Consider the following 13633-nt stretch of genomic DNA (forward strand, 5'->3'; position numbering starts at 1 on the left):
TCAAGCAACTCAAGAGTAAATGTCAGTTGGCTTTTCATAGCCGAGCATTCAGAGTTTGAGACAGCAGGTGGGGTAGAGAGAGAGAGAGTCGAAAATGGCAGCTCCGGGACAAGGTAGCACGTCCGGTGAACAGGTCAGTGTTCCATAGCCACAGGCAGAACAGTTGAAACTGGAGCAGCAGCACGACCAGGTGGACTGGGGACAGCAAGGAGTCATCAGGCCAGGTAGTCCTGAGGCATGGCCCTAGGGAGAGAGAGAGAATTAGAGGGAGCATACTTAAATTCACATAGGACACCAGATAAGACAGAAGAATTACACCAGATATAACAGACTGACCCTAGCCCGCCGACACATAAACTATTGCAGCATAGATACTGGAGGCTGAGACAGGAGGGGTCAGGAGACACTGTGGCCCCGTTAGACGATACCCCCAGACAGGGCCAACAAGGCAGGATATAACCCCACCCACTTTGCCAAAGCACAGCCCCCACACCACTAGAGGGATATCTTGAAACCACCAGCTTACTACCCTGAGACAAGGCTGAGTATTGCCCACGAAGACCTCCACGGCATGAAAATTGATAATCAAGAAGACTGTGAATGTCCCTGTGCGGCCGAGTTACAGTTTTGAATTAAATCTGCTTGAAAAATCTATGTCAAGACCTGAAAATTGTTGTCTTGCAATGATCAAAAGAATCATAAAACACGGGACGAGATGTTAAAACTGTCCATTGTGCCAATAGATGGTATGCACTCACATGAGATTTGCCGTGATGTTGACAGAGTGGCATGGGAGGTTTATTTCTTAGACTGGGTTAAGATGTCAATTTTGGGACACATCCTCAGTAGTGTGCCTTCGAATCAGTGGGTGTTTCGGCCTTTAATCACTAAACACCCTCATCAACGGTGGCCAGCTAAAGGGTGATCAAGCCTTAGCTTGTGTCCCATGCCCAAACATCAACAACCAATTTGACAGAGCTTGAAGAATTTTGAAAAGAAAAATTGGCAAATGCTGCACAGTCCAGGTGTAGAAAGCTCTTAGAGACTTACCCAGAAAGACTCACAGCTGTAATCGGTGCCAAAGGTGAATCTAACATGTATTGACTCAGGGGGTTGAATACTTATCTAATCAAGATATGAGTGTTTTATTTGTCATATTTCTTTTTACAAATGTTAGAATTTTTCTTCCACTTTGACATTAAAGTATTTTGTGTAGGTTGTTGACAAAAAATCCATTTGAATCACACTTTGTAACACAACAACATGTAGAAAAAGTCAAGGGGTGTGAATATTTTTTGAGGGCAATGTACAGTAAATTGCATCTTTACAAACTTAAACAGAACTGCTTGCGTACGTATGGTTGTACCAGCAATGGAAAGCAGTATTTTATCTGACTGAGTTTCCTGTTGCCTTATCAGTTCTCTGAAGTCTTGAAAGAGCTGACACTATAGACTTCCTTTGACCTACTTCTAACTCATCGCAGCGTATTAAGAGCCATTTTAGCTTTTTTGTTCAAATTTCTACTCGGAAATTGGCAAATGGCTAGCTAGAATGCCGCAAACACTTTGTATTGACTCGCTATGTATTTTTGGGGTGTTATAGTCTTTTTAATATTGATCTTAAGTTTTGTTTTATGATTGAGTTGAGTACATCCATTTAATTCAGATGAGAGAAGCAAATCACTGCCTACACTTTATAATTTTAAATTATTTTCAAAATGTGGTTCTATGTGTTGGTAAGTATTTACGCAATTATTATCTAAATCAAATTTCTGTATATTCTAGTTGCGTTCATTCAAATTCCTCTACTTTGATTGAAAAATCACATTTTGCTTTACATTAATTTGGTTAATTTTTTGTTGTTATTGGCCTGTCATATTGCTTATATAACGGCATCATAACGGATATGTAAAGTGATATCATGGCAGATTATTTATATAATGACAGACAATTATTTAATGTTACTGTCAATGGATTAGGTTTAGGGTTATTTATGACGATGCTCAAAATGTTTACTATTTCATGTTTGGTGATAATAGTTGTCATAGGTGTTACCAAGGTTGTGAATTGGAAGGCAATATTTCTAAATGTGTTGACTGGCCAGTTCTTATTAAGTGTTCCTAATTATCACATATCGTTTGCTCATATGTAGACACTGGTATTGTGCTGGAGATAATGAATATGAGGTTAAAACCCTGCACAATGCCCCTTTAATTGTGGGGCATTAGTGAGGTAATTTCCAAATACACATAAACGTATTTTGGAAGAGTATATCAGTATGTTGGCGTTGTAAGCTGTAGCAGTTTATGCACTCCTCAAGAACAAATGCCATATCACTAATGACAAACCTCTGTGTCTCCTTTGTCTGCCAGGTGTTGACACTAGCCTCTTTTGACTCTGTGCGGAGTTGCACAGAAGAGATGCTAAAAAATCTCCCGGAAAGTACCTGCAATGAATGTCCAGCAGGTAAACATCACTGAGTAACACAATTCAAATCTGAGCTTGAACAGAAGTGGGACTAGTTAGTCCGGAACTACACTACAGTATAGTGTATACCAGCCATACTCAATAGGCTGACAGCGGTTCGGATCCGGACCCAGAATGGTGTCAAAAAGGACAGTGGGTCCCAACTTTTTTATTTATTTTTTAAACTAAGTCGGGCTTTCAACTTACTGCTATTGAGAGTTGTAGTAGTAGGTGCAATTTTGAAATGTGGTAGTGCATGGGCAGATTTCCTCTTGTTATGTCATTTACTGACAGAGCTATTGTATCATATGAACACACACAAGACATGGCTAAATGTGTAGAATTGCCGGAAATTAGCTTAAAAGATGGAATCCGCAGTAGTGTGAAGAAGCTGAGGAGCAGCATGATCAAAACAAGTTGTACATATTGTGCTCTTCTATCGCTCGTGCAATGATGTCCGAGGTGTTCGTTGTTTGCAGTAACTTCTTTGTTGTTATAGTATTGCAAACAGACATGGCTGTTTCACCATTAAGGACTCCAGCTTTAAAATGCCAAAATGTTCTCTCCACCCCATGGCAAAATGTGTAGAATTGCAAGAAATTTGCTTAAAAACTGCAAAATTGTATCTCTGCCAACAAGAGTGGTGTAAACAGTTTGAACAATTTGGGGATGCATGGTTTGTGAGATGGGGGTTTGTTACTATGCTGATAAATTACAATATCCATCCGGACCTTTGCCACCTAGGAAATTTGTGTGACCGGATCTTCTCCGATAGTATTTGAGTACCCCTGGTGTATACAGTATTGTCGCAGCTTTGTTCACAATCTTGATGTAAGACCGTAGTTAAATTGAGACACATTACAGTGCATATAATACAATGTTTGTGCATCACTTGGCGAAAGATACATATACATTGCACTGTATTTCAACATGTCTTTCAGGCTTTCACATTGAAAAAGGAACCTCCAAATGCATAAAATGTATTGCGGGCAAAGAATTCACTGCAATACGAAATAGTGATGTAGCTTGTAAACGCTGTAAAGCATGTGATGAAAGAGGTAAGCATTCTTCACTCCTATTTACGTGACCATTTACTGTATGGATTGCAATCTAATAGTGCTAATAGTCTAATAATAGTCTAATAGTGATGCAGTCTTTTTTCAGACGTGTTCATGTTTGTGTGAAGAACATCTGTGTGCTTATTTATGGTGTGTGACTTGAGAGTATTCTGTCAGCAGAACCACACTACCAGTGTGCAAAAAGAACAATTTTAATATTTTACACTGCTAGAACTGTTTCTATCAACAGAGAGAGAGAGAGAGAGAGAGAGTGTGTGTGTGTGTGTGTGTGTGTGTGTGTGTGTGTGTGTGTGTGTGTGTGTGTGTGTGTGTGTGTGTGTGTGTGTGTGTGTGTGTGTGTGTGTGTGTGTGTGTGTGTGTGTGTGTGTTAGGAGTGAGACTGAGACAGTGTCTTTGCTTTGTCTTTGTGTCTTAGCCTCTCAAATGGTGGTGAAGAGTTGTGAGCCCAAGAGTGACACTGAATGTGGCTGCATGAAGAGTTACTACCCAAAGAAATCCAGACATAGTTTGCAATGCTTCAAATGTCAAACGTACGACCACCAGATTCCAGCTTCTACAATATTTATACATTTAGTAAGCTGAGCATATGCACCACCTTTTCTGTTTAGCTCTGACAATACAATATTCTGTAGTGCCAAGGAGTAGTGCTCAAACACGTCTTTAGTCTCACAAACCCATCACATTTTGACAGAGGCAATGACCATGGAACATCCTAGAACATTTTTTAAATCAAATTTGTATTCTTGTCAAAGTACCTCATACACATCCACAGTGTTTCACATTGAGACCTTCATGCATCCCAAATTGCATCGTGGTCCCTATATAGTGCACTACTTTTGATATGGGCCCTGATCAAAAGGGCTCCCGAGTGGCACAGTGGTCTAAGACACTGCATCTCAGTGCAAGAGGCGTCACTGCAGTACCTGGTTTGAATCCAGGCTGCATCACATCCGACCGTGATTGGGAGTCCCATAGGGCGGCGCACAATTGGCCCAGCGTCGTCCGGGTTTGGCCAGGGTAGGCCATCATTGTAAATAAGAATTTGTTCTTAACTGACTTGCCTAGTTAAATAAAGGTTACATTTTTTTTTAATTACAAAAGTAGTGCGATATATAGAGAACATCTTCAGTATAACCCCTCAAAACCCACAGTTTTTGTCGATGTAGACTTCATTTCCCTGAAATGACTCAGCCAGGGGTTTTAATCCAGTGTACTAGAAAGTTAATGCGCTCTGTTGTTGACGTCAACTAAGGGAGCACAGTTATTTGTTGGATGCTGCTGAAAGATCAATCAGATCCTGTAATGACATGCATTGAGGTCAGTGGGTTGAGGACTTCCTCTCAAAGTGGTGCTTTATCAGATTTATAAGTTCCTGAACATCCCGTCTATGTTTCTGAGGTACTCTTGTGTTTCTGGTAATCCATGTTCTAAAGGCACGCCCACTTGTCACAGATACAATATTTATTTTTATCCCTCTGTTTTAAGTAAAAAATCGTTGTGACACTAAGATTGAGGAAGTTTAAGCTTCTAGACTGGATTGGGTACAACGCAAAAGCACAACATACAAAAAACATCTGTATCTTAACCTTCCTTTCGTTGAAAATTTTCTAAACATTGGATCCATCTGACGTTCCCTTGTCCAGTCTTGAAATGTATACATAAGTGTTGTTCGTATCATATAAAACAATTGTTATGAATGTCAAGGTGATAGGGTTTTCTGGGAAATCCCCTCTGGTTTTAATGTGAGTGACCTTGAGTTTTTCTGTCTTCATGTTTCAGTAAAGACTGTTCAAACTATTCAGAATGTACTGGCACCTCCTGCACCAGTACTACGACTCAGAGACTCCCAACCTTGACACCCAACCCCAGCATCATTCAAACAGGTCCAGACCATTGTGAGTTCCACCAATAACTTGGCTTCCACAGATCCTTCTTTCAGTCATCTCATGAAGCCTTTGTAATCCTGTCACAGCGCCTGTCATTAATGGTCAGACAACCTTACCTTTTTACAATTCTAAAATGGTTTGTTTGAATCCTGGATGCTGATTGGATGAGCAGCGTTCCAAGCCATCCTGTATTCACCGACACAGGCACACCTATATGCCTGCTAACAGTTTCATCTGAATTATCACTGCACCTCCGTAAGAGTATAATCATGTTCATGTTGCTGTCCAAATCATCTGGCACTATTGCCACTGAATTGATAGCAGGAATCTATCTACAGCGTTAGTGCATCATACTGACAAATTCTATGATGTACATTTTTTTTTTTACAGTAACTTGAATTTCTCCTCCATGCAAAAAATGGTGCTCTAGTTTAATCTTGTTGCTCTCTCCCCTTCATTCTTCTGAACCTTAAATGTAGTCACATAGTTCAGTTGTTTTTGTGGTATGAAAAACACCACTGATGGTTATATTTATTCATATCCTCAACAGATTCCCTTCTGACCATCGGGTATGTCTTTGTGGTTGTCCTGGTGACCACTCTGTTAATTGCCGGTCTCCTTGTCCTGACTAAGGGTGGATGGATGGTATGTGGCTGTTGTGCGACCCCTGAAAAGGACCTTGAGTTGCCTACAAGGGACAGATCAGCCAACGGTAATGATAAACTATCCAGTAACCCATTTGACAGTGTGGGCTCTGGCTTATCAATGGCCTACTGAGATTGAACCCCTTAGAGCAATTCATATATAATAGAAAGTTATTTTATTTTTTGAAGTGTTGAATGTAATATATGGTTTACGTGAAAATATGGGTCAACTGTTGTTAGCAGCAATTGTAATTATTCATCTTAAAGAGATCTGATGTGAATACACTTTACAAGTTATTCACTGCAACAGTTGGTGCAGGAAATGCTGATAGTCTGTCTTTAACTCAAACAGGTCAGCCAAATGGCCCAACATCACTGGTAAGTATCAGTTTATTGTGTTACATTTGGATCATGATCAGTGATAGTGTGGGAAAGGAAGCAAATGAGAAACGATAAAGAACATGTGAAAAATACATTTTATTTACATGTAGACCAATTTACCAATCCTGACTAGCACATGCATTATGAACACTACTAGCACGTGCATTATGCACTCTACTAGCACGTGCATTATGCACTCTACTAGCACGTGCATTATGAACACTACTAGCACGTGCATTATGCACTCTACTAGCACGTGCATTATGCACTCTACTAGCACGTGCATTATGAACACTACTAGCACGTGCATTATGCACTCTACTAGCACGTGCATTATGCACTCTACTTGCACGTGCATTATGCACTCTACTAGCACATGCATTATGAACACTACTAGCACGTGCATTATGAACACTACTAGCACGTGCATTATGCACTCTACTAGCACGTGCATTATGCACTCTACTAGCACGTGCATTATGCACTCTACTAGCACATGCATTATGAACACTACTAGCACGTGCATTATGCACTCTACTTGCACGTGCATTATGAACACTACTAGCACGTGCATTATGCACTCTACTAGCACGTGCACTATGCACACTACTAGCACGTGCATTATGCACTCTACTAGCACGTGCATTATTCACTCTACTAGCACGTGCATTATGCACTCTACTAGCACGTGCATTATGCACTCTACTAGCACGTGCATTATGCACTCTACTAGCACGTGCATTATGCACTCTACTAGCACGTGCATTATGCACTCTACTAGCACGTGCATTATGAACACTACTAGCACGTGCATTATGAACACTACTAGCACGTGCATTATGCACTCTACTAGCACGTGCACTATGCACACTACTAGCACGTGCATTATGCACTCTACTAGCACGTGCATTATGCACTCTACTAGCACGTGCATTATGCACTCTACTAGCACGTGCATTATGCACTCTACTAGCACGTGCATTATGCACTCTACTAGCACGTGCATTATGCACTCTACTAGCACGTGCATTATGCACTCTACTAGCACGTGCATTATGAACACTACTAGCACGTGCATTATGAACACTACTAGCACGTGCATTATGCACTCTACTAGCACGTGCACTATGCACACTACTAGCACGTGCATTATGCACTCTACTAGCACGTGCATTATGCACTCTACTAGCACGTGCATTATGCACTCTACTAGCACGTGCATTATGAACACTACTAGCACGTGCATTATGCACTCTACTAGCACGTGCACTACATTACGGGGAAAAAATTGATGGACTCACTACTGTAAGTTACTCTGAATAAGAGTGTCTGCCAAATTACTAATAATATCAAAGCAAAATCATTGTTAATTACGTTACTATGTTTACATCAATATATTTTTTTTTTCTTCCGATCATTTGTCTTTATCCTCTTTAATTACAAAGTCAGTGATTATAAACCTGTAAGGACTTATCTAGTTTAGAAAATGACCTGTATCTGTTTTGATATGTTACCATATACATATACTGTATGTGCGTATGGAAACTTTTCTGTACTGCTTAGAGAGACAGATGCTAAGGACTTTTGTCTGTCTGCCTGTCCCTTCCAAGACACTGAATATTACTCAAGGGATTCCCATGACGACATTCTCTCACAGTGCTGCCAAGACGGAGTATCACACCCTTGTCACACCCCTGTTGCAAGGCAGAGAGCCCAGAAGTAAGTCTTTAATGCAGTTTGTTGCTTTGCCATCAGCCTTAGTTGGGCAACATTGCATTTCAGCTTCTTTAGCAAGCTACAGTAGTACTACTTAAGGTTGGGTTCAGAAGCTTGGATTTATACTAAATGTATATGACATATTGTAATAACGTTAATGTTTCAAAAATCTGAAGCAAGAGTCCCTGTACTCTTAAGATAAAATAGGACTGACATCCCATCAAGCACATTTCTGAGTAGTGTGTACAAGTAGTACTTACTACCTGTTCCTGTTCCTGGTGTGGGTAGCATCTCTGTTGTGGTTTGTTGTGTTCTCAGAATGAAAACAACCACCTTTCCTTCAACACCCCAGCGTGTCAGCGTAAAACTTATCTCTGGTCAGCCACGTGGTTGTGGCATGCATGTGTAGGAGGAAACTGGGAAACTTTGATGATATGAATCAGAAATAAGCCGAGCTTCAGAGAAAATGGCAAATCAGATACCAAGAAGTAGCCAGCTGCTTGACCTTTAACATTTGAGCGTGTTGCCTTATCCACCTTACAAATTACACTCTGATTCCAACATCCAATCCACTGAAAATATGCACCTGATAAGCGTGATATTAGTTAGCGTAGTTTTAGCACTGTGAGAGTAAGGGTTTGTCCCGAGTCTTTCCACCCGGGTCTAACCTCAAATGTTAGGTTTACTTGTTGATATTTCAGTCAAAGTCTCTTTATGATGAAATAGTCTGCCCACGTTTAGTTTACATGAAGATTGCTCATGGTTGTCAACATCAGAATTCCCCTGTGGTGACGTTATAAGGTTATGAAGCATTTGTGTAGCTCAGTTTGCGTGTCATTCCCATCCAGACTGAGGCTTCCCCCACAAAAACAAATTAATTGGACTGGGATTTTAAACTATTATCCAAATGAATTGGATAATTTTAAACTATCAGCATCACACTTGCCAGGTCTCATAATTTACACAGACTAGACAGAGATATGTTAATGTTGATAAAAAAAACAATTGTCTCTCCTAAAAACACAACCTCACAGTGTTTTCTCTCATCCCAAAAAAATGATTTGATACCAGTTTTGATGGAATCTCGCCCGCACTCTCTATTACTTATAGTGCCTATAGAAAGTGTACACCTCCCTTGGATTTCTTCACATTTTATTATGTTACAAAGTGGGATTCAAATGGATGTGTCATTTCTTTGTCCACGATCTACACAATAATAGTTGAATCTGTGCTTGAAATGCAATACTTGACTGAGGGACCTTACAGATGTTGTATGTATAGGGGACAGAGGAAGGAGTAGTCATTCAATAATTTCAACCCCTATTATTTCATCCAGAGTCCATATAACGTATTGTGATTTGTTAAGCCTAATGTTACTTCTGAACTAATTTAGGCTTGCCTAAAGCCTCTTAAATGTAATGGCAAAAATGTAGCTTTCCGTCGAAATAGACATACTCAAAAGTAACTGCTTTTAATAAGCAGTTATGTCAAAAGGACATGCGTGAACTTGGTATCATTAGAAAGAAAACACCTGGGAGATAAGGAAATGGTCAGAACATAGATAGGAATGGCACAGTTCAGATCACACACGATTAAGCACACACGAAGTAACTGTTTTTTTGCTTACCTTGTAAGTTGTTTGATGTTTAGTGAAAACGACTCTCTGGGCTGTGAATCGACAATGGTAGGTCACAGACTGACAAATAACATATCCCTATCGTCTGTGGAGTCTTCGCTACCAACACATATCAACGTTGTTCAAGATTTGTATAGTTTTGGCTTCTTGAGTCGCAGCCATCTAAAATGTAAAAATGTGTAGAATTGTATTTTTCAAGAATCTCTCTCACCTATTACAGTACCTTTCGGATTGCCTCCCTCCCCCTTTTCTCTGTTCCTCAGTCGAACAAATGGTTTCCTCATACCATTTCATGTCCTGATATGTCCTGATACATGTCCTGATACCATACCATGTCCTGATACCAGTTTTGATTGAATTTTCACCACACACTCACCACACCACCTTGCTCACCTGAACACTACAATAATTTCTTTCTTCCCCACCTTTCCCCTCTCTTCCTCAGTCCCTCGACAGGAGACCCAGGAGGAGCGCTGGCCCGCTAAGGTGTTGTACGCCATCATCAAGGAGGTGCCTCTGCGACGCTGGAAGGAGTTCCTGCGCCTGCTCTCTTTGCCCGACCGACATCTGGAGCGTGTGGATCTGGAGCCAGGCCTAGGCTCCATGGAACGGCAGTACCAGATGCTGCGGCTGTGGAGCCAGGGCCCGGCTGCAGGCCTGGAGGATGTCTACTCTGCTCTGCTCTACATGGACCTGGCCGGCTGCGCCCACCAGCTGCAGGACAGCCTGGAGCAGCTGCAAGCGCTCCAGTCGATAGCCCCAACCAATGACATCACTGCAGAGAACCACAGAGTCTGGAGGCTTACTTAGCCCCAGCACCACCACATATGATTGTGGAGGCTGCTGGGACATCACTTATGACTTCACCCCAGAATAAGATCATACCCAGATGTGAATATGACATCATGACAGCATCATAAGACCATGAAGGCTGTTCTTTTCTTCTTCTTTTGAAATAGATTTGAGTCTTTTTATATTTTATTTACAGTAATTCACGAATGAGAATGAGAGACTGATGGAGAGAGTGAATTAGACATAGATCAAACCCCCACCACCAAGGACCATGTGACATCAGGAGTCGGCAGTTCTACCACTACTATAGTCACCGGTGCTAGAGGCGTCCCTCACCCACCGAACTGTAAATATGATGTCACCACCTGGACAGTAGTCTTCCTGTTCAAGTCCCACTTCAGAGACTGGTCACCTGCAGGGTTTGGCAGGTTACTTTCTAAATGTAATCCGTTACAGTTACTAGTTACCTGTCCAAAGTTGTAATAATTAAAAACTTCTTGACGCACGGATCCCTTTAGCGGGATCATTTTCATCAACAACCGCTAAATTGCAGAGCGCCAAATAAAATAAAAAATGCTAAAAATATTTATATTCATGAAATCACAAGTGCAATATAGCAAAACACAGCTTTACTTGTTGTTAATCCACCTGTCGTGTCAGATTTTGAAAATATGCTTTACAGCGAAAGCAATCCAAGCGTTTGTGTGAGTTTATCGATCACTAGACAAAACATTAAGAACACCTAGCAGCAATGTAGATTGGTCACTAAAGTCAGAAAAGCAATACAATTAATCGCTTACCTTTGATGATCTTCGGATGTTTGCACTCACCAGACTCCCAGTTACACAATAAATGTTATTTTTATTCGATAAAGATTATTTTTATATCGAAAAACCTCCATTTGTTTGGCGCGTTATGTTCAGTATTCCACAGCCTTAGGCAGTTCATCAAGGCTTGACGAAAATTCCAAATAGTGTCCGTAAAGTTCGTAGAAAAATGTCAAACGTTTTTAATAATCAATCCTCAGGTTGTTTTTAACATAAACAATCGATAATATTTCAACCGGACTGTAGTGTTGCACCTTGCTCTGCAAGGGCCGTGGCTTTTGTGGAGCGATGGGTAACGACGCTTCGTGGGTGACTGTTGTTGATGTGTGCAGAGGGTCGCTGGTTCGCGCCCGTGTCGGGGCGAGGGGACGGTTTAAAGTTATACTGTAACATTGATGCTGTTGACCCGGGTCACTGGTTGCTGCGGAAAAGGAGGAGGTTGAAAGGGGGGTGAGTGTAACGGATGTGAAATGGCTAGCTAGTTAGCAGGTACGCGCTACTAGCGTTTCAATCAGTTACGTCACTTGCTCTGAAACCTAGAAGTAGTGTTGCACCTTGCTCCGCAAGGGCCGCGGCTTTTGTGGAGCGATGGGTAACGACGCTTTGTGGGTGACTGTTGTTGATGTGTGCAGAAGGTCCCTGGTTCGCGCCCGTGTCGGGGCGAGGTGACGGTTTAAAGTTAGACTGTTACATATGGAACAGTTGGAGATATTGAAACAATGTTGCAAATGTCGGAGAGACAGACAGTAAGGTTTATACAAATCTCCTCTGTTGAAAACTAAATGTGAGATAATGTTTAGATGCTTTTTATGTGAAGTTTAACTTCCCTGCCTAGGCTGAGGAGACAGTGTATTGCGCAGTCATTTTAACGTCATAGATTTAGCCGGTGGTAACTTCTGGAATAGACACCGGCTGGAATGCGCTTTTAACCAATCAGCATTCAGGATTAGACCCACCTGTTGTATGAAGGGAAATAATGCATGCTCTAGAATGCCCTTCAAGCCAATCAGAAATGAGTGTTCAACAATGCCATGGTATAAATGGAATTAATACTAAGTACACATAGTATTATGTATAGATTCTTAGATTCTTACCTTGTCACCTCAGGGATTAGATCTTGCAACCTTTCGGTTATAAGTTTAATGCTCTAACCACTAGGCCTGCTGCCCCAAATAATGACATCATGGCAGCATCACAAGACCAATCAAGAGGACCATTTCAATCCCAAAAAAACTGAATCAAGCAGTGGAACAACTTAGTATCGTATAGAAATGGGTTTGTTTGGGGTGATAATGTGTCAGCTATTATGTAACCTTGGTGAAGACTGTATCAGAGGAGGATCGTTGTAATGATGGGGCAGTGAGTCGAAAGCAGGAGCAGGTGAAACGTTTTAAGAAAACAACAACACCAAGAACGCGCCGCTAACATAAGGCAGTACGCCGAGACACAAGAACAATATCAACTAGTGAGTGAACCTGGGAGAATGACATAGAAAGGGGAAGAAATGATGAAGGTAATGGAGTCCAGGTGATTCACAGGTGCGCGTAATGATGAGTGCCAGGTGTGCATAATGATGAATGCCAGGACCAGTGGTTGGTGACAGATGTGACAATCGTAATACAAGCACACTATCCCTTTTCCGTAATTTTTTAAAATTATATATATATATATTTGATTTGAGATTTTTTGTGTTATCAGTAATGTTCTGGTATTTTTTTAAATGTGTTTACCCATTTCTGGTGATAAGTATGTTAATAACATAAGTATGTTAATTGTCAGAGAAAGATTTGTACTGCATATTGCTACATAGAGTAATAAAAGTGAATATTTTTTAAACAATTCCAAACCCTGTAGGGCATGATATTTTACTTTTTTTGTATTATTCTCAATTACAGCAGACATTTCATTAAAGCTAGAGTCCTTAATTGAAACAATAACAAAGTGTTTTGGTAAAAAGCTGAGAGATGGGCCTGGAGAAATATAACCACTCTCAAATTCATCGGGAAAGATACTTAGTTCTTTGCACAACTGAATGCAAATGTGTGTTCAGCACCTCTGAATCAGAGAGGTGTGGGGGCTGCCTTAATCAATGTCATCTGCGCCCGGAAAGCAGTTGTTGTTGGGCGTTAAACTGCCTTGCTCAATGGCAAAATGGCTGATTTTTACACCTTGCCGGCTCAGGGTTTTGAACCAGCAACCTTCCGGTT

General features: G+C 41.0%; 1 protein-coding gene across 1 annotated transcript; it reads left to right on the forward strand.

The window, feature by feature from the left end:
* Positions 1-1400: 1400 nt before the first annotated feature.
* On the forward strand, positions 1401-13218 carry LOC129830224 (tumor necrosis factor receptor superfamily member 1A-like). Its single transcript, XM_055892618.1, has 9 exons — positions 1401-1735; positions 2372-2465; positions 3407-3523; positions 3960-4074; positions 5324-5439; positions 5981-6142; positions 6427-6452; positions 8066-8174; positions 10253-13218. Exons 1-9 carry the CDS (start codon positions 1718-1720, stop codon positions 10615-10617), a joined length of 1122 nt encoding a protein of 373 aa, XP_055748593.1. The 5' UTR covers positions 1401-1717; the 3' UTR covers positions 10618-13218.
* The last annotated feature ends 415 nt before the right edge of the window (positions 13219-13633 follow it).

This window comes from Salvelinus fontinalis, chromosome 31, assembly GCF_029448725.1.
Source record: "Salvelinus fontinalis isolate EN_2023a chromosome 31, ASM2944872v1, whole genome shotgun sequence".
In the NCBI taxonomy this organism is placed as follows: Eukaryota; Metazoa; Chordata; class Actinopteri; order Salmoniformes; family Salmonidae; genus Salvelinus; species Salvelinus fontinalis.

Coding starts and splice junctions, on each gene's coding strand:
- LOC129830224 (XM_055892618.1), top strand. Junction 5,440..5,980: donor TCAAACAGGTCCAGACCATT/GTGAGTTCCACC, acceptor TATCCTCAACAG/ATTCCCTTCTGACCATCGGG. Junction 6,453..8,065: donor CAAATGGCCCAACATCACTG/GTAAGTATCAGT, acceptor GTCCCTTCCAAG/ACACTGAATATTACTCAAGG.